The following is a 24,442-nucleotide window of genomic DNA, read 5'->3' on the forward strand; positions in this document are numbered from 1 at the left end:
TCAATCGGTGTCGAGCGCGCGCGAGATGTGGCTGTTGACAGTTAAGTTGTCTCGCGTATTGTCACTGATTAACTGCTATAGAGGATGGAATGGACAAGTCAGAGCGCGAATCAGGTTTTATTTTTCTCGCAAACGGAAATTCATGCACGTTTTGTCAAAGCGCCTGGGTTGCTCGTGACCAACTTGTCTGTTCCGAAATGAAACCCAGTTGTACTTGACGGTTTTAAATGACTGTACTGGCCTCAAATCTATGTGTAACCTGTAGGCTTTTAGCACCTTTTCGGAAGATGTTGTTCGGGTTAGTGTAATCAAAAACACCTATCCACGTAAGCATTAGCAACTTTAAAACAGCATCAACCGTTTAAACTGAAAACAACCATCAAAAACCATTGAAATGTCACTCTTTGCATGTGAATAATTATGACGTTGAATTGTGATATTGATTTCGATAACTAACCGCCTTCGGTGACCTTCGCAAGACGGGGCGACCTTACTTGCTTTTCCAAATACTTCACACTACAATCAGGACGCCACTAACAAACCACTAGCGCCACACAGCGGCAATACACCTGACTACAAACTGTCCACACGGTACAGTAAACTTTAGAGTACCGGGTGGTGTTTAATGGCCGACAAACCAGTTATAACCTTGTATACTACAAACAACTGGCAAAACCGATGGGATATTATAAGGTTACAACTTTAACCGACCTGATCCAGCTTCAATGGTGACCCGTGATAAGCTGGTACAGCAACCAATCGCACTGCAGTCGTCTTGGCAACCACCAAGGCGAGGTCCCGGGGTGGGAACGGGTTCAGATCTTCCCGAAAGAATTCTGCACATAAAGAGTAGACAGTAATAAATAAAAGTTGTGCAGATTAAGTCATAAAAGTATTGTTTGTACAGTAATACTATTACAATCAGACACTTCGCAAACGTTGATCTTACTGAACTTCATACAAAACCTGTTTCTTTGATCTTTTTCTCATTTCCTTTGCAGGCGACATCTGTCCTATATCTGTTCAAACTGACTAAAATCGACAAAGGCTTTTTCTAAACTAAATCATTTCTTTTAGGGATGTGCCAAAACTCCAAGTGTTCTGTTTGGTCGAGCACCGAGCATCTCACGTTAATGCTCGGTGCTCGGCCGAGCACGCTCGGTGTATTATGACGTCACAAAAATTCCCCATTCCGTTAGTTTTAGCTCTACAAGGTCTCTTACGTCACCAGCGGTGTATTAAGCTGTATATGCCCATGAAGTACGCGTTTTCCGCCCTCTAATACATTTGAAAAATCATTCGTTTTTGTTCATAGACACCGTTCGAATACTAGTTACGTATGTTAGCAGGGCATGGATATGCAAATTTAACGCTCGGGTCAGTTTGTGCAACTGCTCGGCCGAGCACCGAGCATCAAAAACAGCGATGCTCGGTACCGAGTACTCGGGTTCTGGCTCGGCTCGGCCCATCCCTAATTTCTTTTCTTTTTTGCTTTGGGTTTGTTTTCTGAAACTTCCTGCTTTCCATTCGTATCGCAGTAACTCGTTTTCAGTTTTCTGCTCCTTACTAACCATTTTTTGTGCAGTAATGCAAAAGTACCAACGTTTTCGAATCGTAGTTGTAACCGTTTCTACCGAACCTAGCCTTAACATCTAAATACATAGTTTACGCAATCGCGCTATTAAACCGTCTTTTCAACGCAGTTTGTAGTGGAAAATATGTACAATTTTTCATTGCAACCTACGATGTTTCCGTTAATTGAGAAATTAGCTTCCTATATCAACACGTTTCATAACAAAACGAAAGTATTGCCAGACATGCAGTCTTGGAATTAAGTTAATTGTGGGGCATTTACCAAGTTTACTGTTCTTACTTCTAGAATTCATACCTTCAAATTAAAAACTGTATCCTGTGTCGTCAAAAATATAAACACTCAAACTGTGCAAATCTGCACTCACAAAAACACAATCCACACAAAAACGTGTTTTTACTTCACTCCAGCTGCTCATTAACTGTGTAAAGGTGTAATGTGATCTGAACTGACCTGTTTGCCTTCGAGATACAACCACTCTTTAAGTACTTACGGCAAAGAGTCCACGTCCAGTTCTTCATCATACAAGTCATCTGCGTTGGTGTCACCATGAGAAAGTCCGTTCCCGTATGTCGAATCCGCTAGGTGCTGCTGGTGCGACAGTAAAGCACTAAACACAAATTGCTGTGATCAGCAAACACTTAGAAATCACAACAACATTTTAAAACAGGTCGTTTTGGGAGCTTGTGGTGTACATATATGCAGTAGGGCCTAGTCTGGAGTGTAAACACGTTTTAGAAAAGTGTGTCTGAAAACGTGAACACATGAGTAGTTGCAAGTTTGGGCAAGTGACTACTAAGATACAGGGGCACTGACATCTTTCCTAAGTACACCGAGTGATAACCCTAGGCCAAGGGTTGCCAACCTCTTACTGCTGACAAACCGGTTAAGTACGTGTGCCTAATATGCAGGAAACTAACTAACAACAAAAAGTCAAAAGGCTTGAGCCAAAAAAGTGGCATTTCAAATTGCAAAACGGCTTTGTGGCACCCAGCGGTTTTTTACTGTGTGAAACTGATCCGAATGGCTCTTAGAGTGATAAAGGTTGGCGACCCCTGCCCTAGGTTAACCTACGCACTAAAAGTTTTTTTTTTAATTATTGGCAAACTAGACGCTATGTAGCACCGTGCAATATGTTTTATGTACAGTATACCTGGGTTTAGCCGTAAACCAGATCTTTGCCTAAATCGTACAAAACTTAAGGCACAAATGATTTGTAATGTGGTAAGGCTTGAAATAATCGACATCGATTATTTCGGATCTTCGACTACTTGGAACAAATTTTTTAGGCCAAACGGGTCCGGATTAACCGAGGTCTGTTGTATTTGATGCAAGACGATATGCATATGCGAACAAGAGTTTAAAATATCGAGTTATCACCTATTCTTGGTCTATTTTGGTGTCCTTATTCAAATTGCAAATTTACAGATACTATGCTCGGTTACATAAAGAACTGTTACATGTAAAGCGTTTAAAAAAACAAGGGGTTGGCAGTTGTTTTGGGACCAATATATCCCAAACAACGTTACCATTTTTCAAACTGCTTAGAATAATTCATGTACAGCGATTGAAATAGCCATGTCGATAAGATACGAGAGGATAAAAAGATTGAAATTTTAAGACAAAGAAAAATGGATTATCTGATAGAAACCCAGACACCTCGCTCCGCTTGTTACCTGGATAATGAGGAGAGAACGTGGGTGTTACCAGAAGATTGGTGGGGTCGAAAATGGAACTGAGGTCCCATCCATAGGCGACGTGCTGGTCCCTCATGTGTAACCATTTCAACCTAAAACAACCATGTTGCAGTTTTAGAGTAAGCCTTATCCGATCCCCGATTGGTTTGTTTAAAACACGGAAAGAAAAAATATTTTTTATCGCATTATCTGATAAAATAACAAAGAAGTATATAAACGCGCTTGTTTCCGCTTGCACATTATATATTTTACCGATAATGACAATTGTTTTTGACGAAACGTCTGTTCAATCAAATGAATACGTTTTATTCAACATCGCTGGCAATTTGGTTTTTAGTAAAGTTACTGTTTAAGTCCGTGTCTTGTGTATCTAACAACGAAATAGGTTATCAATTTGGAATGGTGACCCTAAACCTAGAAAATGTCAGTCAAATCGCACATTTAAAAAGCAACTTAACTGGTTTTTGCTTCAAATTGCCAGCAACAAACGGTTAAGAGTAGGTCGCATTTCAAGTCCCCAAAGTTTAAACAAAGAATTTTTTGTCCGAACACTCGCAAATGGCAAACGATCATACATGCTGTTCTACCAACAGACTACCAGGGTAAAGCAAATAGACAAAGCTTGCTTGTTGTTCTGAGTATTCGAATTTCTGCAAATACCACATTTACCTGTGACGGCCAGTCATCTTCAGACAGATTAACTTTTTGCTCTGTGCCCAAACTCTTTTTCTCTCGCTCTGTTTCTTCTTTTTGATTCCTCCCTCCCCCATTTCTCTTGATCTTCTCACTTACGGGAGCTACTGGGTCCTTTTCTTTCCGCCCCTTAGCTTTGTGGTTAAAGGGTACAGCCCCACCTGGGGTAGCTGGGGGTTTTCCCGAGTGTTTGCTTTTGGACTCACGGAGTTTTGGTTGCTCATTGCGAACCCCTTTGCTGCCTATTAGTGGTGGAGCAGTACCGTGTTCATCAGTCGCTAGGGGAATGGAATCGAATCCGTTGGATGATGTAAGAGCATGGCAGTGTGGCTCGTTACGTGGCTTGTGACGTAGGCGTATGGCTTCGTGGTGACGTCGACACTGGTCGTCGGCTTGGAGGAGTGGGTTTCTAGGTGAAAGGGTCAGCGACACTATGCTCCACGACGCAGATCTATACGAAATCAATACTTGGATCTCAAATAGGACAAACTGAGAATATTACAGAGAATGTCTGTACTCGTTTACGAGATGTGTCTTACGTATAAGGTAACATCTTTCGATTGCCTAAATAAGGGAGCATCTTTTACTGCTACAAGTAAAAGAAAACCTAGACCTGAGATGTCGTGAGATACACAAAGTATCTTCTACAAACAAGGATGTGCTGGAACAAATTGTTTTTGGCCAAAAATACGGCATGTAATATGTCATGGCTCGTATAACTACAAAGATGTGTTTAAAAACGTTTGTTTCTTTTCGTATGAAAATATATGTTTTCGGTTGTCCTTACTTTGGGCTCCATGTCGATGCCATTATTCTGAATAATAAATCCAACAGTCAATAATCGTTACATAAAAGAAGATTATACCTCTGAAGTGGCCAGCAGACGCACGGAGTTGCCACGAGTTCGACAGGAGAATCATCGGATACTTTAGGGAGTCCGTGCTGTGGACGCGGATCCAGGAGATACTCGGTGAGGTAGCCCGATGAGCTGGCGATGAGAAGACGCTGACATCCTCCGTGAATTCGCACTGCTTTGGAGCCTTGAGCAGAAGAAGATCCTGAAAACAAATCGAATGCTAAAAATTAAAACCAGCAGTTGTGACGTGGTCAGTTATGACGTATGGATTTGTGACGTACAGAGCCGAGACCAGCGGCTTGGTCTTAATCGGTAATTTCTTGAAATACATGGGTATACGGTTTTACAATATTCAATGGTGACTTTGGAATATTGCAGTTGTTGCCCTATAGTCGTTAGTTATCATATAGTTTTTCCCTCTAAACGGGAAAAAAATGGCAGACGATCTGTAAGCGCTTGTGTCTAAGCTGGCGTGAGATATAACCATGGAACTGTAAACAAAGTGAAATACAACCATGCACTGTAAACCAATTTGGGTAAAACGATCGGGAGAACTTTGGGTACAGCAGCAACATACCCAATTTTTTTGGGTAAACTGTTTTGTTGCCCAATGTTTTTTACCCAAAATTGCGTTACCCAAAAGTTTTTACCCTACTTTATTGGGTAAAAAATTCTTTACCTAAAATCGTTTGGGTAAAATGGTGTTGATACTCCACCCAAAAAAATTTGGTTGTTTAGGGAAAGTGGTGTTGGTACTGTAGCCAAATTGTTTAGGTTTTTTTTTTAACTCAACTTACTCTTGTCGTTTTAATGCTTGTATTTTTTTCAAATTGAACTGTTTTTACAAGCACTTGCGTGTTTAAAACCTTCAAACACTTTCAACTTGGTTTAATCGAAACTGGAACTGCACTGCAAAGAAAATGGTGCACAAAGTGCCATTCTATGATGTCGCGTAAAAGACCGCAAACCGTTCATGTATTATTTAAAGCAAAGGCTGGCAGACAAAACACCAATCTGTTTTTCAAACTTTTCTGTATTGTGTTTGAAGTTTATCATGATTGTTCAAAATCCTGCAGTCCTTCTGACACAAAGCAATGCCAAAATATTGACAACATATCGTGGTACCACAGCAGTTTTAAAATGAGCTTCGTATGTATTTCTTAAGCAAATTTACACCCAGTTGGCCGTAAGCAATGACAGGTTATATAACGAAGTCCACCGAGTATATAATTAAATCGCCATTATCCAATTGCCGTGTGCCAATCACGGCATAAGTTTCTTAGTAATCGTGGCGCTGAATTGTCAAATGGCGCGACAATGAAACGGTCGATATTCATAGGAATGAGGCAATTGTAACAAGAATCTCTCATCAAAGCCATTTATCTCACAAGCACAATGAATTGTTTTAAATCAGGTAAAATTGTGAGTGCGCTATTTAATTTATACGATATCTAGTTCGTATTATATTTGGTGTTTATTGATATGGTATCAGTTTACTCCTTTGAAAGTGTTTAACGTCCAATACAAAAAATCTGAATACTATCACAAGACTTCAAGTACAAAAGCTTTGCGCCTAAGCCAATAATGTGGTCATACAAGCTATTGCTGGGATTATTGCCTTGACTAAGTCGTCATTTCAAAGAATTCACACAAGAAAAACCTTATTAAAGCTGCATGTTTCACAGTTTGGGCAAAGATCTTAATTCACAGGTTTGAAAACGTGCGCTAAACACAGGATCACGTGACAGAGAACCATCGCGTGATTGGATGATTGATAACTGCACTACTGGTTCGACTTTTCGGTGGTAAGCTCTCAATACATGTTGCGAATCCAACTGCATTCCAACAGTATTTTTGCTGTGATTACTAAACAAACAGACGCAATGTGGGTGAACATACGGACCAAGTATACACTTTTGTTAAAAACAAACGGAAGTTTACACGAAAACACAAAAGGAAGTGCGGATGTAAGTTACACGTTACTGTTACCACGTACTGTTTACCGCTCTTCTAAGAATCCAGGAGACAGCAACGTAATTAGCCGCTACCAGTACGTAGAAAGTGACCACTTCTCCCGTATAATTTGATTGTGGTATTAACCGAGGTTTGCCCACAGTGGCTTGAGTTAAACTAATATAACTTAGGTGTGTTGGGAGATTATGCCTCAAGGTATGTTAATACGTAGTTTGTCATGCGAATTAACTATTTGCAACCACAAAAAAATAATATTTTATTTCATTTTAGCACAACCTTCGTTACCCGTTATGATTTCTATGAGCTCCTAATACTTTTAATTGCAAAAACCCCGTTTAGAGACCAATTTTAGGCTCTTAAACGCATGAATCAGCATTTTTAGTTGCACATTTCAAATGTATTCGAGCAATCGTTGCTATATAATATCACTATTGGCTCTTTTTTTGTGTGTAACTGCTACGCGCATGTAGGCAAATGTTGCTAAACGAATAGCAAGTAACAAAAGATGAATAACATTCAACACCTTTTAGAAACCATATTTTTAAAGGAAAAGTTACTATGCTGCGTGCGCAATTTGCGTAAAACATCACCAATTTGTCACTCTTTTATCACAAACAAGTATATTTAACATCTAGATGCGTAGTGAATGCGCGACAAAGCCGTTATGTTGATTAATCATCAAAATATGTCTCATTGTTCGGTTTGTTAATTTGTTAAAAGTGACTATATTTGGAACCATGAATGGAAAAGCAAAAGGTAGTTAAAATAGATATCTGTTTCAGTGAAAACATGCTTGCCACAAAATGGTGCAAAAGTCATAAATGTAAAACAAATTTAGGTGCTTGATATAAATATATGAAATCCATAATGATTTTAGCAATATAAAGAAGCAAAAACACATTTCATAAGTTTATGGGTAAAACTTTTTCACGTACTTTTCGTGTTATTTGTCAAGAACTTCTTAAGCCACTAAAGGGAATCGTTTTCGACACTAAAAACTAAATATAAACATCCCAAAATAAACCGGACCTTTGATGGGAACGGATGTGGTCAAACAGCGGAATTTAAATAGATCGTCTGAAGATGCTGTGGTTAAGGCGATGAAACAAGAATGACAAGAATGGTTACAAAAGTTTAATTCTGTCCATCGTGGTTTGACTATCTCTCTTTAGTCGATAAAATACACACCCAAGGGTTGATGTAATATTTATTTTCATTACAAATCAATTTGTTGATTACAACATGGTTTATGAAACTGCTGTTATGGGCGTGTTAAAACATACTTCTTATTGTAAAGGTAGCATTATTATACCTAATAAAAGTATTTGCTACCTGGGTTTCAGGCATGACGGTTTTGTGGGAAAAAAACTTGGTTGCCGTAATGATATTTGCCTTATAAATGTAAATCAAAAATTCAGTGTTCAAGCTTGTACAATATTCCACATGCATTTTGCTGACTCTCAGTTTGAAATAAAAGCCTAATGTAAACCTTAAGCAGAAAGTCAGTTGAAAAACGAGTAACAACCCAGATACTATACAACTCCATAGAAACAAACGCACATACCGGTATCACATCAAGTACAAAATTAAACTTTATCTGAACATCTGCATTGACCCAAAACCACAAAGGTCACGAAATTCATCTGGTTTTCTCGAATGGCGCCGTAACACAGTTTCAATCAAAACCGAGCCAAATGCCAACACGGTTATTTGAAACAGCTCTATGACGTCTTAATCAGGAATAGCGTGGGAAAACAGGCATGGGAGTAGAGGAAAAGAAGATTTATTTGTGATTTTTTGGGCCCAGTTGTGAGCATTTAGGGCCTAAATGGGACAATATATTTTACTTTGTATATATTTAACTTAGTATACCCGTGCTTGTTTGGTCACATATCAACAAAATTAGTCATTTACTCTACCAGTCGTTCGGGTCTTAACACTGAGTTTCTCACGAAAAATTGGTTAGAGAATTTAGCATGTCTATTATTTAATATTTTTTATGTCACCAGTGTAATAATTGTCTGGGGGCAAAATAGAGTGGTTGGTTTTTTTCAGCAGTGACTTTATATGCCAGTACGACTTTTTTGCTGTGTGATTCGAGTCTAGAAGTAAAAACAAACCTGAAACGCGAGTCATTGGAATGTATTATTTTAGATCCTATTGCCGATTTCCAGTCGAACGAAAATCTGAAGCTGAAAGTTATTTCAAATTTTTAATCAAGGAAATTTATTAAAGATGTGCGTCCACAGTCCACTTCACTACACAAGTTATATTGACAAATAAGTTAGTCGGAGACAAACAGAACTGGTCAACTTTAGGCAACTGGTTTCATCACCGATCCGTTTTAGCGTTATTGAGCCTCAGTAAAACGCAGTAAAGGCTCATGATATCCGGTATGACAACAGAACAGGTAATTGATTTCCGTCAAATGACTGAAGAAACACCGGACGTTGCGTCTGTGGCCATTGTGAACTCGAAATTGCGTGAACTGCTCGTGCTTACGCGTTTGGCAAAGACAACAGTTTTGGTCATAGATAATTTCAAAATCGTTTTTTTAATGTCTGATTTTGTAGATAAATGTAAAGGCAGCTTAGGTAGGCAATTAGTAAGAGGATACAAGATCATATTTCAGTAATTAACATTTTTTGGTTTTACTTTTTTCATCGCTTTTGGTTAAACAAATATTCACAACAGCTGTAACTTGCTTGCCGAATAGGACAATGACATACAGTAAATGCAAATCGTTGGTTCGGTTCGCACCAAAGACTAGATTGTTCCCAAGCACGCCATTTGGGAGATTGGCTCGATTCGGTATAACGTACGCTTCCAAAAGGCCTGGCGCACAATAACTTAAAAATACTACATTAGGTTGTTGGCACTTCTAAGTGTTAAAAATATATGTATGTATGTATGTATGCCAACCAAAAGACGTATGCATGGCAACCAACCATTTTTGCACGGGTATGTTTTCGTAAACACCTTTCTCATTTGTAGTGCGATAAGTGCGACATATGAACGAAGTGACTTGAGCTATTAAATTATTCACGCATACATACCAGGTTCAATGTAACTAACAAAAAATCAAATCAACATGACGCGTAATCATTGGGAGCAGGTCACCAATTGATCACACGTTCAAAAAGAAACACTCCATTTAAATACAATATGGCCATATTTCTTAACGTGGTCACAAAAATCCTTTTTTAAAAAACTAGTGAAACGAGGTTACCTTAGGGACGACGGTTTGAGTCTTATGGGAGGTTGTAATTCGAAAATGAAATGTTTGAATCGTTCATAGTACTGGTGGTACATAAGTCACTACGAGGTTAACGTGGTCTTATGGGAACCACGTTATAAATGAATTTCGGAAACCTATATTAAATTGTACGCTATGTATGGACGTTGGAAATGAAAATGACTTTTTGTGGCCACTGCTAAGGTTACAACTTACGATAGAAAATTGTACAATCAAAATGACACACATATATGGTTTTTTAAGTCACAAAATTTCGTTTCAAATCAGTTAACATTAAATTGGTCCCCATTTACTGAATTTTTTACCTGTTTTGGGGGCAGGTAGCAACTTTCATGACCTTGCACGTATGTTTAGTTCCAGTTGGGGTTTACTTTTAATGTGCTTCTATGTCAACTATTGCATGTGTGTTCTATGATTCTATTTATTAATCATCTGTTAATAATTCTATTCGAACAATGCAATAAAAAAAGGTTTACAGAAACAATAATAAGCCGATCAAACACCTAATCTTGAAATGTTGCCACAACACCGAAAACTGTAATTCAAAAATGAAACTACAATCACACAATAACATTATGTAAGACATAAATTTGAAAGCTTTTTTTAAAAACTGTGATCCTGTACAAAATGTCGAGGGGCGCTGAAATATTCATGAAAATAGGAAAAACAGAAAACAAGCGTGCACCATTTTGGCACCTGTAGAAATGCACGGCCGCAAAAAAAGCTTTGGAAATAACCCTATAGAGCTTCGCCAAGCTCGTGTCATGACCTGGGAAAATTGCCATAGTAATATCAATTTCACAATTTAAACCCGGTTAGATATTCGCAAAGGAAAGCTTAAGTGTTTGCAACGTTTTTTGTATCCATGTCATTTAAACAAGTCTTGTGTCAAAAATAATACAAGGTTTTTGTTTGACCAAGATTACATCACGCCATACAAACACATTTTTTTCCTTTAATACTATTTTATATATTATATTTTTCATTAGGTCAGCAAACACATGCGCTGTGACAAAGAACGGTGTAAGACCTTAAAAGATTGAGCAAAAATCTGATTTTAGCCTGTTATATGTTTGGACAGTTAATGGCTTGAATGCTTGGTTACATTCGTTCAAATCGATTATGTTACGGCTAGTTAAATCTTATTATTCCACACCACTGGACAGCATAAACAAGCATGTGGAACGTTACTTTTAGTTTGGGACTGACTACTGATCTCAGCAGTGGCGCTACAGTGAAACAGGACATTGGTGACATGATAAACGACTTTCCACTACACTGTTGCTACTTCAGTGGATTGCGACTGAGAAAATGGAAGACACGGAAAGTCACGTTTGGATAAAAATATCACCACGGCAAGGGTTTTACCTGCGGAAATTTTATAACTCTAAATAAGTTTATGCTACATCGCCTGAAATGTTGAGTAACCCGGTGACTCTTGACCCCCTAGAAACCTGACTAATTTTGCCCCTAGAACAGGGATTCTTAACTAGGGGCAAGTGTAACGCCTACGGTACAAAACAACAATATAGGGGTTACAAGAAAAGGGCTGTTCGTGTCTTATGGAGAAAGAACTACAAATTATATGTGTTAGTTATTGCAATCAAGGTGCACAAAAATTAAGGGTGTATGAGCTTGAAAAAAGATTAAGAAGCATTCTTAGAATATGACTTAACCGTACTCTTTAAAAACGTAAGGTGGAATGAAAACTGTATGGAGTTTGCAAATATGATGTATGCTGTGATTGAGTTGTTGAATCTGCGGGTTGATGACTGGCCACAGTACGGTATTTGCGCGCCGATTTTTCAAATTACAAAATAGATCTGTGATTCATATGAACCCAATCCCTCTCTTCGGCTCAAATAAATTCTGACAAAAATTGCAATGCGTGTATCAGTGAACAATTTCGATGAAAATACTCTTTTGGCGAAAATGTTCTGTTTCAAATGTCAAAGCAACTAAAAAAAAGTGTCAAACCTCGTTCCTGTGTAGTACTCATGTACGGCATAAACCTGTGTGATCTATATACATTTACTTGTGCTTTTAAACGAATTTATGTACCTTAGTTTGAGACTCCAATGGTTTAAGCCAGTTTTGTGGCGCTGAGCCATCAGCTACATATGTGATATAATTCAATACTGAAAAGAACTGCAAAAGTAATCAATGTAACAACCGTCAAAGTCATGGGTGTTTATTGCGTTCAAAATATCGACACAGAAAAAAAAGATAGCCTCGTGCACGCATACTCACAAAGATACATTGTATAGAGCAGGACACATACCTAATTGCAAATGTATGCGTTACATGAATGCGTTATTTCAACGCATCGGACTTGTTCAAACGCTTACCGTGTTTGTTTTTTTGTTGTTGCTGTAAACAATGTCACGGCAGTTGTGTTATATTTGAGGTGTGATTAAACCTTTTAAGAGTTACATAACACGCTTAAAAGTTATTACTTGGGCCAGATTTAGGCATGTTTTGACGTAGTGCAGCTTGGACTATACTAAAACGCACTCTGACGTGACGACTAGAGTCATTTCAAACAAATTCAAATGGTGTTTGACTCTTCCATGAGTGACTGCAATGGGAATGGCATAAAACAATACTAACGACAAAAAACAGCAATAAAACAAGAAAAGAATAATATTAGTAATGGGAAATGCTTCTTAGGGTTCGACAACAACCTTTTTGTCGTCAGACAGTCAACAAATTCTACACACTTCGATCTACATTGCACGATAGAAAGCGGCGAGACGGAAATAACTTAAGAAACAAGGGGCGTTGTATAAAAATGCTTAACTTACAGATGACAAAAGACGCTTGCCCGGTTTTCCGCAGCCGCGTCTGACGACACTCTACGCCGAAATTAATGCAACGGGCGCATAACACCGACAACCGAATACATCACATGGGGTGGTGGTACGAAAACGACGATATTGATAGGCAGCCTGTGTTTAGGGCAACTTTTAAAGATCACAACTAACCTTGAGAAATTGTCTATCACATGACACAGGCGCCGTGCGTCGCTTACGCGAACTTAAAACCGGCACCGGCGTACGTGAAGTCCACTGCGCATGCGCAAGGGTTTGTATGTGCTGTTCAGGCAAACGAGCTTCACTCGAAGTGGAACCCGCGCTGGACAACACCTTTAGTGCACATGAGTAGCCTTTCTTAACCTGATCCAAACACAGTGTCAAGAATCTTGCGCATAAGAACGTCCGAAACGGCGTCGAAGACGAATCGTACATTGCCAGTGTCGGTGGCGCATGTGAAGTGAGTGTAGATTTCCTTTTGGTCTCCGTGTTTGTTCTGGTTCTCAAACTGTTCGCGGATGTATTCCGAAGCTGGTTCGTACTCGTCCTTGCCCTCGTACTCAGCAAAGCAAATTTTTAAAGGTGACTTCTTGATCTTCTCCTCAAAGAGATCCTTCTTGTTGAGGAAGAGGATCATAGACGTCTTTGAGAAGAAGGGGTTATTGCAGATGGACTCAAAGAGCTTGAGACTCTCTCGCATACGGTTTGTCTCCTCGTCTTCAGCGAGCACCTGATCATAGGCAGAGAGACCGACACAGAAAATGATTGCGGTGACATCCTGGAAACAGTGAATCCACTTCTTCCTCTCAGAGCGCTGTCCACCGACATCTATCAGGGTGAAGTTAAGGTTCTTGTACTCGAATGCTGTCTCGATGATACCGGTGGTCTTAACTCTGGTTCTGAGCACATCTTGTTCCGTTGGAATGTAAGCAGGATCGCAGAGGCGGTCCAACTCGTCAAGATAGTAAGCAGCCGAGTCGTTGAGCTGATACTCCCGTGACCGACTGTAACATTCTTTCACGCCATCGTCAACCCACAGGTTTCTCAAAGACGCACCGATATCAGTAGTGAGATCAATATCTTCCATTTGCGATGCAGCTGCTCGAACCTTTTTGCCATCTTCAGCACGATCAGCGCAACCGTATGCAATACCAAGCGACTCCATGGCTTTAAGTATAGCCACCATAGATTGTACGGTGTTAGCAAATACAACTGGTTTAAAGTTCTTTCTTTCAGCCTCGGAAAAGCCGTCCTGGTGAAGAATCTTCATTTGCTTGGCGATTGTGCTTTTTCCAGACTCTCCTGCCCCGAGTAAAAGGAGTTTGACCTCCTTGCGAGCTGCGTCCGCATCCTTCTTCAGCTGTTTGTCAATCTGGTTGGACGCGTTCTTTGCGTCTCGGTCGAGTTCGTTCTTGGAGGCCGCACACCCCATGCTGAGAGTCGAGTCTTGACTTTGGCTTTGCTACGAGCTAAGCTATTCCCAAAGAGTAATATATCCACAGCAAGTATTCACAGTTTAGCTTACACAGCTGTAAAGGTCACGAAAAACAATTTAATCATTTGCAAATAAGCAACACTGCCTAATAAATCTGAAAAGCTACACCTGTGCTACATTTTTAACCTAAAAAATCTCACTATTAATTTTACTACAACCTAGCTGTACCCCAACATATACTGGGTGCAGCGACCAAACCCAGGTCGAACTCCGCCCAATATTTCATGTCGCGCTGAGCCAACCAATGCATGAACCGCTCCGGGCTCGTTACAAACTGTATACGATGGCCACGCGCCTGCACACACACGCACATGCCCAGCAATAGGTGCGTGTGCCTTGACGGTGCGCGCGTGCGTGGAAGAGAGGAGCGCGTGCGACTTCCCGCTTGTGAGTTTCCTGACAGAGCTGGCTACGTCAGCTGGCTCGTTGCTACCAGGCCCTGCGTTGTGCACGAGATATAACAACAACACTGGCCTGAAACAATGGACTGTGCGTATTGCTATTAGCGAGTGTGACAAGTCATAGCACGGTGACGGGCTGAGCACCACCACAAAGCAGTTATTGCTTTCCTGTTGCACATAGCAACTCCCTGATAGGATTCCGGAAAACGTAAAATGCTACCACACTGTGCGCAAGCAAGGGCTTTGTCATAAGGCGTTGAATGGGTGCCAGGTACACCACTGAAAATGCAAAGCAAACAGCTATATGATCTCCGTAACGAATATAAAAATGACCTCCAAAACAAAACTCGGCCCTGATGAGATAAAACTACACAACAAAAAACTGAATCTCTTAAGAGTTTCTCTTAAAACCACTTTTATTGGATGTATTCGCTAAAATACCAACAGTTCACAGTTCTTAACTCTGAGATCACGTTTAGCCACTAAACTTATCAGACATATAAAGGTTACAATGGTTCAACACGTCATACATGCACGAACATTGATTTTCAGCACGTTTTAGAAGCGAATTTGCAACCGCTTCCCCCATTAGTAAAACTGTATACAAATCGACTATGTTAAGAATATGCCTTACAAAGTTTACACTAAACATATCATTTCAAACCGCCCCGTCAATAAACAGTTGACGCGATTCAATATATACGACTGTTTAGTATACCTGGTGAGTGAATACACGATTTAAAGCCATAAACAACAGAACATGTCCGAGCAACGCATAGCATATGTTATTTTGTTCTGGTGACTGCGAGCAAAATAGATGTTCCTTTTTTACATTCTTAACGACTGATCTTTATTTAACAACATTCCTAGGTTGTGTTGTGATTTTCAGCACGAAATTACGCGGAAAAGAAAAGCCGTATTATTTTCAAATCGAGTTCGTCTTGGCGTTTTCTTCGAAGAGGTGTGACGACACAGGGTCACTTTGAAAATATGCTTTTAACTAGAGTTTAAAGTTGTAGAGGTGACGAACAACACATACTCTTTCGAAAAACCTCCGAATAAGCCGCAACCGATAGACAAAACCAAAATGCGTCATAAAAACGCAGACAATTAGATTCTGACAGTCAATTTTGGTCAATTCTCCTAAAAATCGAAAAAAAATAGAAATATATTTATTTGAAACTGGCCACTAGGAAGATTTACTTTCGTTTGGAGTTTTGGACTAAACATCCTACACTGCATTTACATCAAAAAAATCCCTAAGTGAACACCAACAAGCAACAAATATAGCTTTTATGACGAAAACACTGCCGGTTTAAATGCGCTACTAAAATTTCCGAATAATTTAACAAACCTGACTACAAACTGATAAAGTTTACACTTTACAATAAATGACTTTCAAAACGAACACAAAATTTTATCCATTTCAAACTCAAAAGGTCTCCAAACTTAGTCAAAATTTACACACAATCTTCAGTCAGCCAAAAACCACTACTTATTAGCATATGAGAGTCAATCTGACCTTTCAGGACCGAAAGCACCATAGAGTGACTACACATATTGAGATCTAGGGTATATGTAAAACAGCTGTTGGTCAAAATGCTAATACGCTTACACATTTAACGTTAGCAAACGACCTTTGAAAGTTTGATTTAAGACAACAAACCTTCAGTTAAAACTGTATCTTGACAAACACCTACATTGCATACACGCTAAGGTCTAGTTTAACAACAAAGATTAATACACATGGACTAAAGCAAGTGTTAAGTGCCAAACTGCCAACTATTCTATGACTCGACGATAACCAGGCTGTGGCTGCCAGTGTTGAACGGAACTGATAAAGACCTCATGCCGCTCAAATAGTCAGACCCGTGAGACCGTTGTCATGACGACGGGCGAATAAAGTGGCACAAAATGATTCGGACCGAGCACTCCCAAATCCACAGGGTACAGACAAATCCCTACTCCCAATCCGGTGACATCAAACTAATGAATTCTGTCTGCGCGGGCCGGTTGGTGACATGCGCCAGGCCAATATGTAAAACCGGTTGCAGTTACATAACATCAATACTGGATTAGAGCAAATTGGACAGTCATGTTTTAGATTAATGGTAAATGGATCGGCATAAACAATTTATTTATTTGTGGTTGAAAACAATGTATAGTTACTTCGCAACATACTTAGGATTTTTGAGTACGAATTTACCTGTTTATGGCGCCATACCTTTATAAGTCGCCGATTTAAACCTAAACTTGGCAAAGATATGTTGTGGATATATTCTACCACGGTTGACTTAGTAAAGATGGTTGAATTTTTTCCTAAGTGGGTTGAGCTGGTAACGCAAAACTTAACACATAATGACTAACTTCAAATTAAAGATATTTTTCTGAAACCAAAACGTTGTCAGTACGAACTTCATCTAATTTTTTGCTGTAGCATTGTTAGGAAGTGGAACAAACGCTGTAGGCACAATACCCAACTTCAGTTGATACACGGGGGTTGTGTGACCGCAGTCATATGGGAAGTCGACGAGATAGGATGTGATTCATGCGATGATGAGTGACAGTATGTTCAGCAAAGGGAACATTCATACGCCGACGTGCCACAACACCACCACATGAGCCGTGAAGTAATTACATCTTACACTGTGATGGGTATCACTCTGTGCATTTAAAGCGGGCTTTGCTGAAGAATCTAATATTTTTTTGCATTGAATGCTTACATAAACGAAAAAACAGTTTTCAGTTTGTTTGTTTTTTGTATGGGTTCATAAAACAAACGGTTATTCAATCCATAAAACTAACCAATAATTTTGATATGAACTCGTGGAAACTAGAAGAGTTAGAAAAAAAAATGTCGTAAAGACCAGTTTAAATACAATAGCGCTCATATCTACATTTGACAAAAACCTTTCTGCAGATTACCGATTAACCTACATTCTTTATGCAAACCTATCTCAATCCTTATTCGAATAGAACAAAAGGTAACTAAAGTCGTGACTGATTTCCAATTCTGTCAAAGAAGTAAGCACTGGTATAAACTTGGCGTAACCTTTGGCGCAGAACAAAGAAAGTACAAGACAAGAGAGTTTGAGGACGAACTCAGCAATTTTAATTAAATTGGACATGAGTTTGGCTTTGGACATCAGTTTGTCGATGACTCCCAATGCTGGAACAGTTATTAAACGCCCCGCAATTCCGGTTGAGAGTTATTTATAGACACGGATACTGGCATGGCGCAATCATCTATTTAGAACTTGGCACAATGGTTACACGAACCGGAAAAAGTTGGGGCAAATGTGCTAAAAAAATTAGAGACTTTGCGAATGGATTAAAAACTGTGAATTAGATTCCAAAACCGGCAAAAACGCTGTTAATTTGTTTAAAAAAATTGCACTTTTTTCAAAAAAAAGGATTTTAACGATTGGCTTTAGGTTTAAGGGCTACAAAAATGCAATATAATGGGACACTAACTCCACACCATGCAAGGTAAAGAACAGCAATTCAAAACCGAACCTTAACTTAAGGCTTATAAAAGGTACCATCAAACCACAGACTAATTGGGTGCATTAAACAGCTCAGTACATATAACCTACTGCGTAAGCTATGTTGCTGTATCGAATGTTCAGTTCATAGAGTTTACCATGTGAACCGAAGTTCAAATTCTGCAACAATAACCAATCTTCAACTTGAAAACCCGTGTAATCTGGGCTTAAAATTACTCTAAACCGGTGCTTGCCTCGAACGCAACACAAAACCAAAGATTTAAGGCTAAAAATACCATGAACCGCTGACTGGGAGTTATTAGAAACATCAGCAAACTACAAAGTTCAATTGAAGCCTGCCTAACTTCAAACACTCCAAAATGGGACTCATTTTGGGCGCAAAATTAAAGAGACGGTCAATACAAGTCATAATTGGTGGGCGGTGCCACACGGACCACTTATAACTTACAACTGGTCACTACTCAACTATAGAGTCCTTCAGGCCATTTGCCATGTAAGCTTAATATAGCTATACCATGTTGCCTGCTAGGTCTACTGGCCCAAGGGCCCTCCTAAAAAACGAGTTTTTGTTAATTTTTCGATCTGCTTCGTAAAAGCACTTTGTAAATCAAAAATATTGCAACACAACATAGACAAAAATATGAACTTTCAGTAATAACGCCTAAAGCGAAATGACTAAGAAAAGACCTTTCAGCGGATTAGAATATATGCAATACTCAACTTGGATCACGAAAATAACCCACAAATATACATTGCAAAGGTCAGGAGTTGAATCTATAGTCACCCATGTTAGTTGAACGCTAGACTGGTATATTATTGAAGGCTACACATGAACGACGTGGCAATAACAAAGCCACCACATTTAATTGACATTACTTACATCAACTTCGAACTTTCAACGTTAGAAAGGGTTTACCAAACAATGCAACAACCTAAACAAATGCGAAATACAGCTTAAACTCAACAAAGTACAAAATACGAACTTCACCAAAGCAAAATGCAAAATACGCAATGAACAACAGAAACTTATGAACACAGTTGAAAGTAGATAGCTACACCGCCAATTGACTGTAAACGCTTGTTGCCTAAGCCACGCCCATAATGCAATAGGCTCTCACACTCAACAGCTCACGAACGTCCGTATGTGCGAACATACAGTACAAAACCGATAAGAGCGTGTTCTATATATAACGTGAAGTCTGGGTATGCGCAGGTCGACCATCTCTGCTTACGTCACCGCGCATTCGGATTTGAGTTGGTGACGTCACGAACATGACGCAGCGGCATCTGCGCTCAAAATGTGATTTTGTTTCACAGAGCAATATATATTTTTAGCACTCCTTATCGCCATGGTGAGAACGCAAAACTGATTAAAACCCATATCTCACACTTCATTCTCAAGTTATGCAATATTAACGAACCAAACCACTGTCTAAACCTCTAGCAAAGCGGAGCAACAATTTTCGTGCTATGTAGTCGCAGTCATTTCATTTCTGCGATGAATATACTGGGCTCAGTGCATTGCCTGTCGCAATGGTCATTAATTAACAGTCTACCATTCAAATCGGCCCAATCAATTAGCTCTGTAATGGCCAAAGCTGCTCTGGTTGGCAAGCATTATTCGGTTTTGGTACTGTAGGCTGGGAGAACGAGGAAATAGCCCATCTTGTCGCTTCCGCATGCGGGTATGTGCGTGCGTAGGCGCATTAACTTTGCGCGCACACAAGGCTTGCATAGGCAATGCAAGGCAAGTTGCGTCATTCAAAATCAGGTGATGTTATCAATGCATGAATAAATGGTTTTGGAATTTGAAAAGCGAAGTTTTATAAATTATGCAAAACCAAAAACGCATCTTTGGTTGGTGCAAAATGAACCAGATGATAATACAGATTCAATATTTTTGATATTATGTCAATCCAGATTCGAATCCGAAAGTAAATTTACGCTTATTCTCGTCAAACTTTCCAAAAATTTCCCAGTTAATGCAATTCTACAAACAGAATACGGTATAGCTTATACATTCGAACCCAGCATACAAATAGAATCACAAAACTTTAACCAACAATAGCACAAACGCTTTTTTGAATCATTATTACCCTTTGTCCGGAAAATGTAAAAACACATAATATTGAACACTGAAAATTTTTGCTTCGTGGGACATGACAACATTGCGTTTTTCAATCAGCATAAAAATGATAGTAACAAACTAATTTAATTAGCTAATGATTTTTTTCCCAGTCATTACAGATACGTAGAAACAGAATCTACTTCATTCTCAGCTAAAAAAACATACTTTTATGCTTGGGTTTCAGAATGTTTTGTAAATTCAAAAGGGTTTGGTTTATCAAACTAGCGCCTAGCGCAGTGATTCTCAAACTTTTAAAGCAAGCGGCGCATTAAAGAACTGAAATTTTCTTTCGCGGCACACTTTGCAGGTAAACATCACAAAAGTTGTTCAAAGAATGGTAATTTTCAAATTATTGTGGTGGGTAAGGATGCTTTTCATTTCCAGTAACGAAAGTATGAGCTTGGAAACATTGTTATGCAAACCAGTATTTTTTCCAAACACACCACATATTTGCACTTTAAAACAGGGAATATTTCGTGACACACACACAGTTTCTCACGGCACACAGTTTGAGAATCACTGGCCTAGCGTCTAAAATCTAAGTTTGTTATTATTCAAACTGCAGAACACAGTTGCTACGCAAGTATGTGAGCGTTAGCTGCATTCTGGATAAACGCAACTACAGCAAGAAATACGGAAGGGCCGATCAAGCTGTCACGTGTGCGCACTGACGTACAGATCAACGTAAGTAGCTGCCAAGACGTGGACGCCTGACGCACCAACACCGCAAGTAATCAACGATTTGAGCACGCAGAGCAATGATTTGGAGTTGCAATGCGCAGAAAACAACCTTTGCAATCTGATAGACGTATCTGGTGAAGCCAGTGTTACTCGTGTGCAAATTTAAATATAGTTTGCACTGAAATTAACCCTTAGAACAGAAGGGTGCCAGGTGGTAGCTGTTCTTAGACATGATACAACAATCGATTGGAAATATTCTATTTGAATAAGAAATTGCTGATAAAAAAAAACCTTGTGGCAAGATATAATATAAAAAAATTATAGCCGGTTTTGGCCCAAGGTTTCGTAAACCAGATTTATGTATCCCATTAAATTAAACTATCAAGTGGATCGCTAAGTAAAGTAAGGGCAAGAATAAACTGAAATACATTGTATGTTGGGCGAAGAAAAGCAGAGAAGTGTACTCGAAGAAACAAATAGACTAAAAAGTCTTAATTGCTCAAACCAAATTTGGACCAAAGCATCGACATGTAAGCCAGGTAAAAGTTTGCACTTCAACTCTTGAAATAACTTCAAACAAAACAAAAAACAAAACATTAACCAGAAAGTACGGCGAGATCCATAAGACGTGCGCACACAACGCCCTCTTTGCCTAAACCCTGAATTGCCGCCTTTAGTCATGCAGGCGTTCAGGCGTCATGTTTTCCAAACAAGGTACATTCACCACTTCCACTGTGATCGTACACGCTTGGGCGAGCGTAATTACCGCGCATTAGGGAATGGAGAAGCGATGTTCTGAGCGCACAGGCACTAAAGTGCAAACACAAGTAACATCGAGACACTTTCGCGCCGCGCTGCAGTACGTCACACTGAAGTGGTTATGACGACACAGTGATGTGTGCCGAACCGCGCTACACCTCATACAGAAATTTTATGTAGAAAGGGGTATATGGGGTTGTTTTCTCATATACGGGGACTTATTGCGAAAACAAATGATGTTGTTGTTGTTGTTGTTGTTGTTGTTGTTGTTTTAAAAACAGCCTAACGAACAGTGTTTCTCTGTATTCTGAATGGTTCATATGAGCTTGTCTAAATCTTTGATGGCAGATAATGATATTGAATGAATAAAACACATTCTTAATTCTCGGGTTGCTTTGGTGTTAGGTGTGTATAGTTTCTAGCCCATTGTAGTGACTTCAGTCTTAAGTGCTAATTTCGTCACGAGATAATGTAAACAAATACAAACAGTGATCAACGGCTTGGACCATGGGGTTGATAAAAAGTGTGAATCTAAAATTTAGATTTAGATTCTAAATGGTAATTATATCCCATCAAAATAAAGTGTTAACGTGCTTTGTGTATGAAACAAAGCAACATTATTTTTAAAGTTAGGGTTAAAGTTAAAATATCGTTTCAAATCGTTTAGCAACTTAATTTTAGCATGACGGATTGAAGAAAAGTTACACAAAATAATGTGAATGTACAAAAGGCAGCTTTGTCAACAAACAAACAGTCAATGTTTCAAGATGTCTAGCAATAAATTTACTTCTTCCACAAACACATAATGATATCCCTATGAGTCCTAAGATATACAGCACTAAACAACCGTTTTTTGTCAAACAGATTTGCCGTTTAAAGGCCAATCCAGCAAAGCAATATAAGATCGCACTAATGCATGCAAAACTCGATCCATAGGAAAGAGAAGTGGCAACCGTAGGCACAGTTGTGTAATACAAGGGCTTGGGGTCGTATACAATATTCATTGCATCGATCTCCTACGCTGAAATACAAGTCAACGAAAATGCTTTGATTCTTACAAAGTGCACAGAAACCCTAGGCTTACAATACTATGTGAAATATATTTAAAAACTCATACTGACTCCAATGCCTGAATAGTTTCAACACAAAATAAACTAATACCGTTTGTTCCTTTGGTTTCCAAACATCAAAAGTAGACTTGAAAACAACATAAATACTCGAAATACTACTGGGAAAATGTTTGTTAAATAAAAAGAAGCTCACTACATACACTTTAGACTATCCCTGATGTTTTTGAAATCAGCTTATTTAACTTCGTTTCTAAAAACATCGAAAAAATTCCGACAATTTAACAAGACCAAGGGGGTTTCATGTTCAAAGAAAGACTTTTAAATGAAAGAAAATCAGATGTCGTGCCCCACACAGTTCCGTTTTGCATGGGAAAGGATGAAATCGTGGTGCTTGGGGTTGCAATTCAACGTATTAAAAGGCGACAGGCCAAATGTCAATGCTATTATTAGGCTTGCTGTAGTCGACAAGCAAACGGTCAATCAAGTGTTCCTTCCAACAAGAGTTTTTTCACGTAATTTGCTAGACTGCGGTGCAAGTTTTTTCCTAAATTGCTACATATGCTAAGTTTATTACTCGATTTTTTTACCAGACACTGGAAAAGGGTAGTTAGAAATCGAAACTAAACAAGACTATATACAGACAAGTGTTGTTTTACACACACTATTGCAAGTTTGTGACTTTAACCCTAACGTGAACATACACTGAGCTCTTACACTTCTTTTATGCCATTTCAGACTTTATTTAACTTCATTGAGAAACGATTTTACCATGTCAGTGTTTCTTAATCTTTAAGAGATGATTCAGGGTATAGCACAGTGTGGTCCAACTTTATTTTGTTGCGGGCCATTCAATATCGTTTAACCTACTACGCGGGCCAAGGTTTAAATTTTTGCAGGAAAAACTTTTTTCTGGGTCAAACTAGGGTAACTATACACCTTTTTTATCTATAGATAAGTTAATGTTTATATTTTATAGTTATTTACTAAGTAGAAGCTGTTAAAAGCATTCAGTTTCCACTCTAGCGCAAAAATGCCCCTGAACGGTTTATAGAAGCAGAACCCTTTTTACATAACAATGCCTTGTCATGCGTCACAATAGGAGATTTGACAGTATTTAGTGTGTGTTAATCATCACATATTAAAAACATTGAATTATTGAAAACATAACTTATAGTTGTCATTAAAATGTTGGGACTTTCGCGGGCCACAATTGGCCCGCGGGCCTGCAGTTGGACCACGCTGTTCTAGCACATAATATTTTAAATCGAGTAGGGCTATTTGAAACTTTAACTTTACTTATTAAATGTGTACTTTGTTGTCATTCAATATGTTCATTCGATTTTGTAACAAAGAAATATTTTTAACATAATGTTTCTGAACCTTTTTAGGACATGGTTCTCCTCAGCAGTAGCACTTGCGGAACTACTGAAAATAAATAAAAATGGCCTAAATGCCCAAACAATTATAAATCTGAATATATTTTGGTCTATAGCAGACTCTCGCAAACGATTCATTCATTTTG

At 38.9% G+C, this 24,442-nt stretch overlaps 1 protein-coding gene and 1 pseudogene across 2 annotated transcripts in view; both read right to left on the reverse strand.

Moving 5' to 3' along the window:
* Positions 1-24,442, reverse strand: part of LOC145215087 (BCAS3 microtubule associated cell migration factor-like) — a 55,394-nt gene that overhangs the window by 6,472 nt on the left and 24,480 nt on the right. Inside the window, exons 14-18 of the mRNA XM_080083739.1 lie at positions 4,847-5,039; positions 3,958-4,432; positions 3,268-3,380; positions 2,085-2,201; positions 712-836 (exon numbers count right to left, since the gene is read on the reverse strand). Of these exons, the coding sequence (XP_079939865.1) occupies positions 712-836; positions 2,085-2,201; positions 3,268-3,380; positions 3,958-4,432; positions 4,847-5,039 (1,023 nt within the window). The remainder of the gene's footprint in view (positions 1-711; positions 837-2,084; positions 2,202-3,267; positions 3,381-3,957; positions 4,433-4,846; positions 5,040-24,442) is intronic.
* On the reverse strand, positions 12,243-14,406 carry LOC145215088 (guanine nucleotide-binding protein G(i) subunit alpha pseudogene; annotated as a pseudogene). The gene has a single exon (XR_013857201.1). The product of XR_013857201.1 is annotated as a guanine nucleotide-binding protein G(i) subunit alpha pseudogene (transcript).

The sequence above is a fragment of the Phallusia mammillata genome, chromosome 2, assembly GCF_965637545.1.
Source record: "Phallusia mammillata chromosome 2, kaPhaMamm4.hap1.1, whole genome shotgun sequence".
Lineage (NCBI taxonomy): Eukaryota > Metazoa > Chordata > Ascidiacea > Phlebobranchia > Ascidiidae > Phallusia > Phallusia mammillata.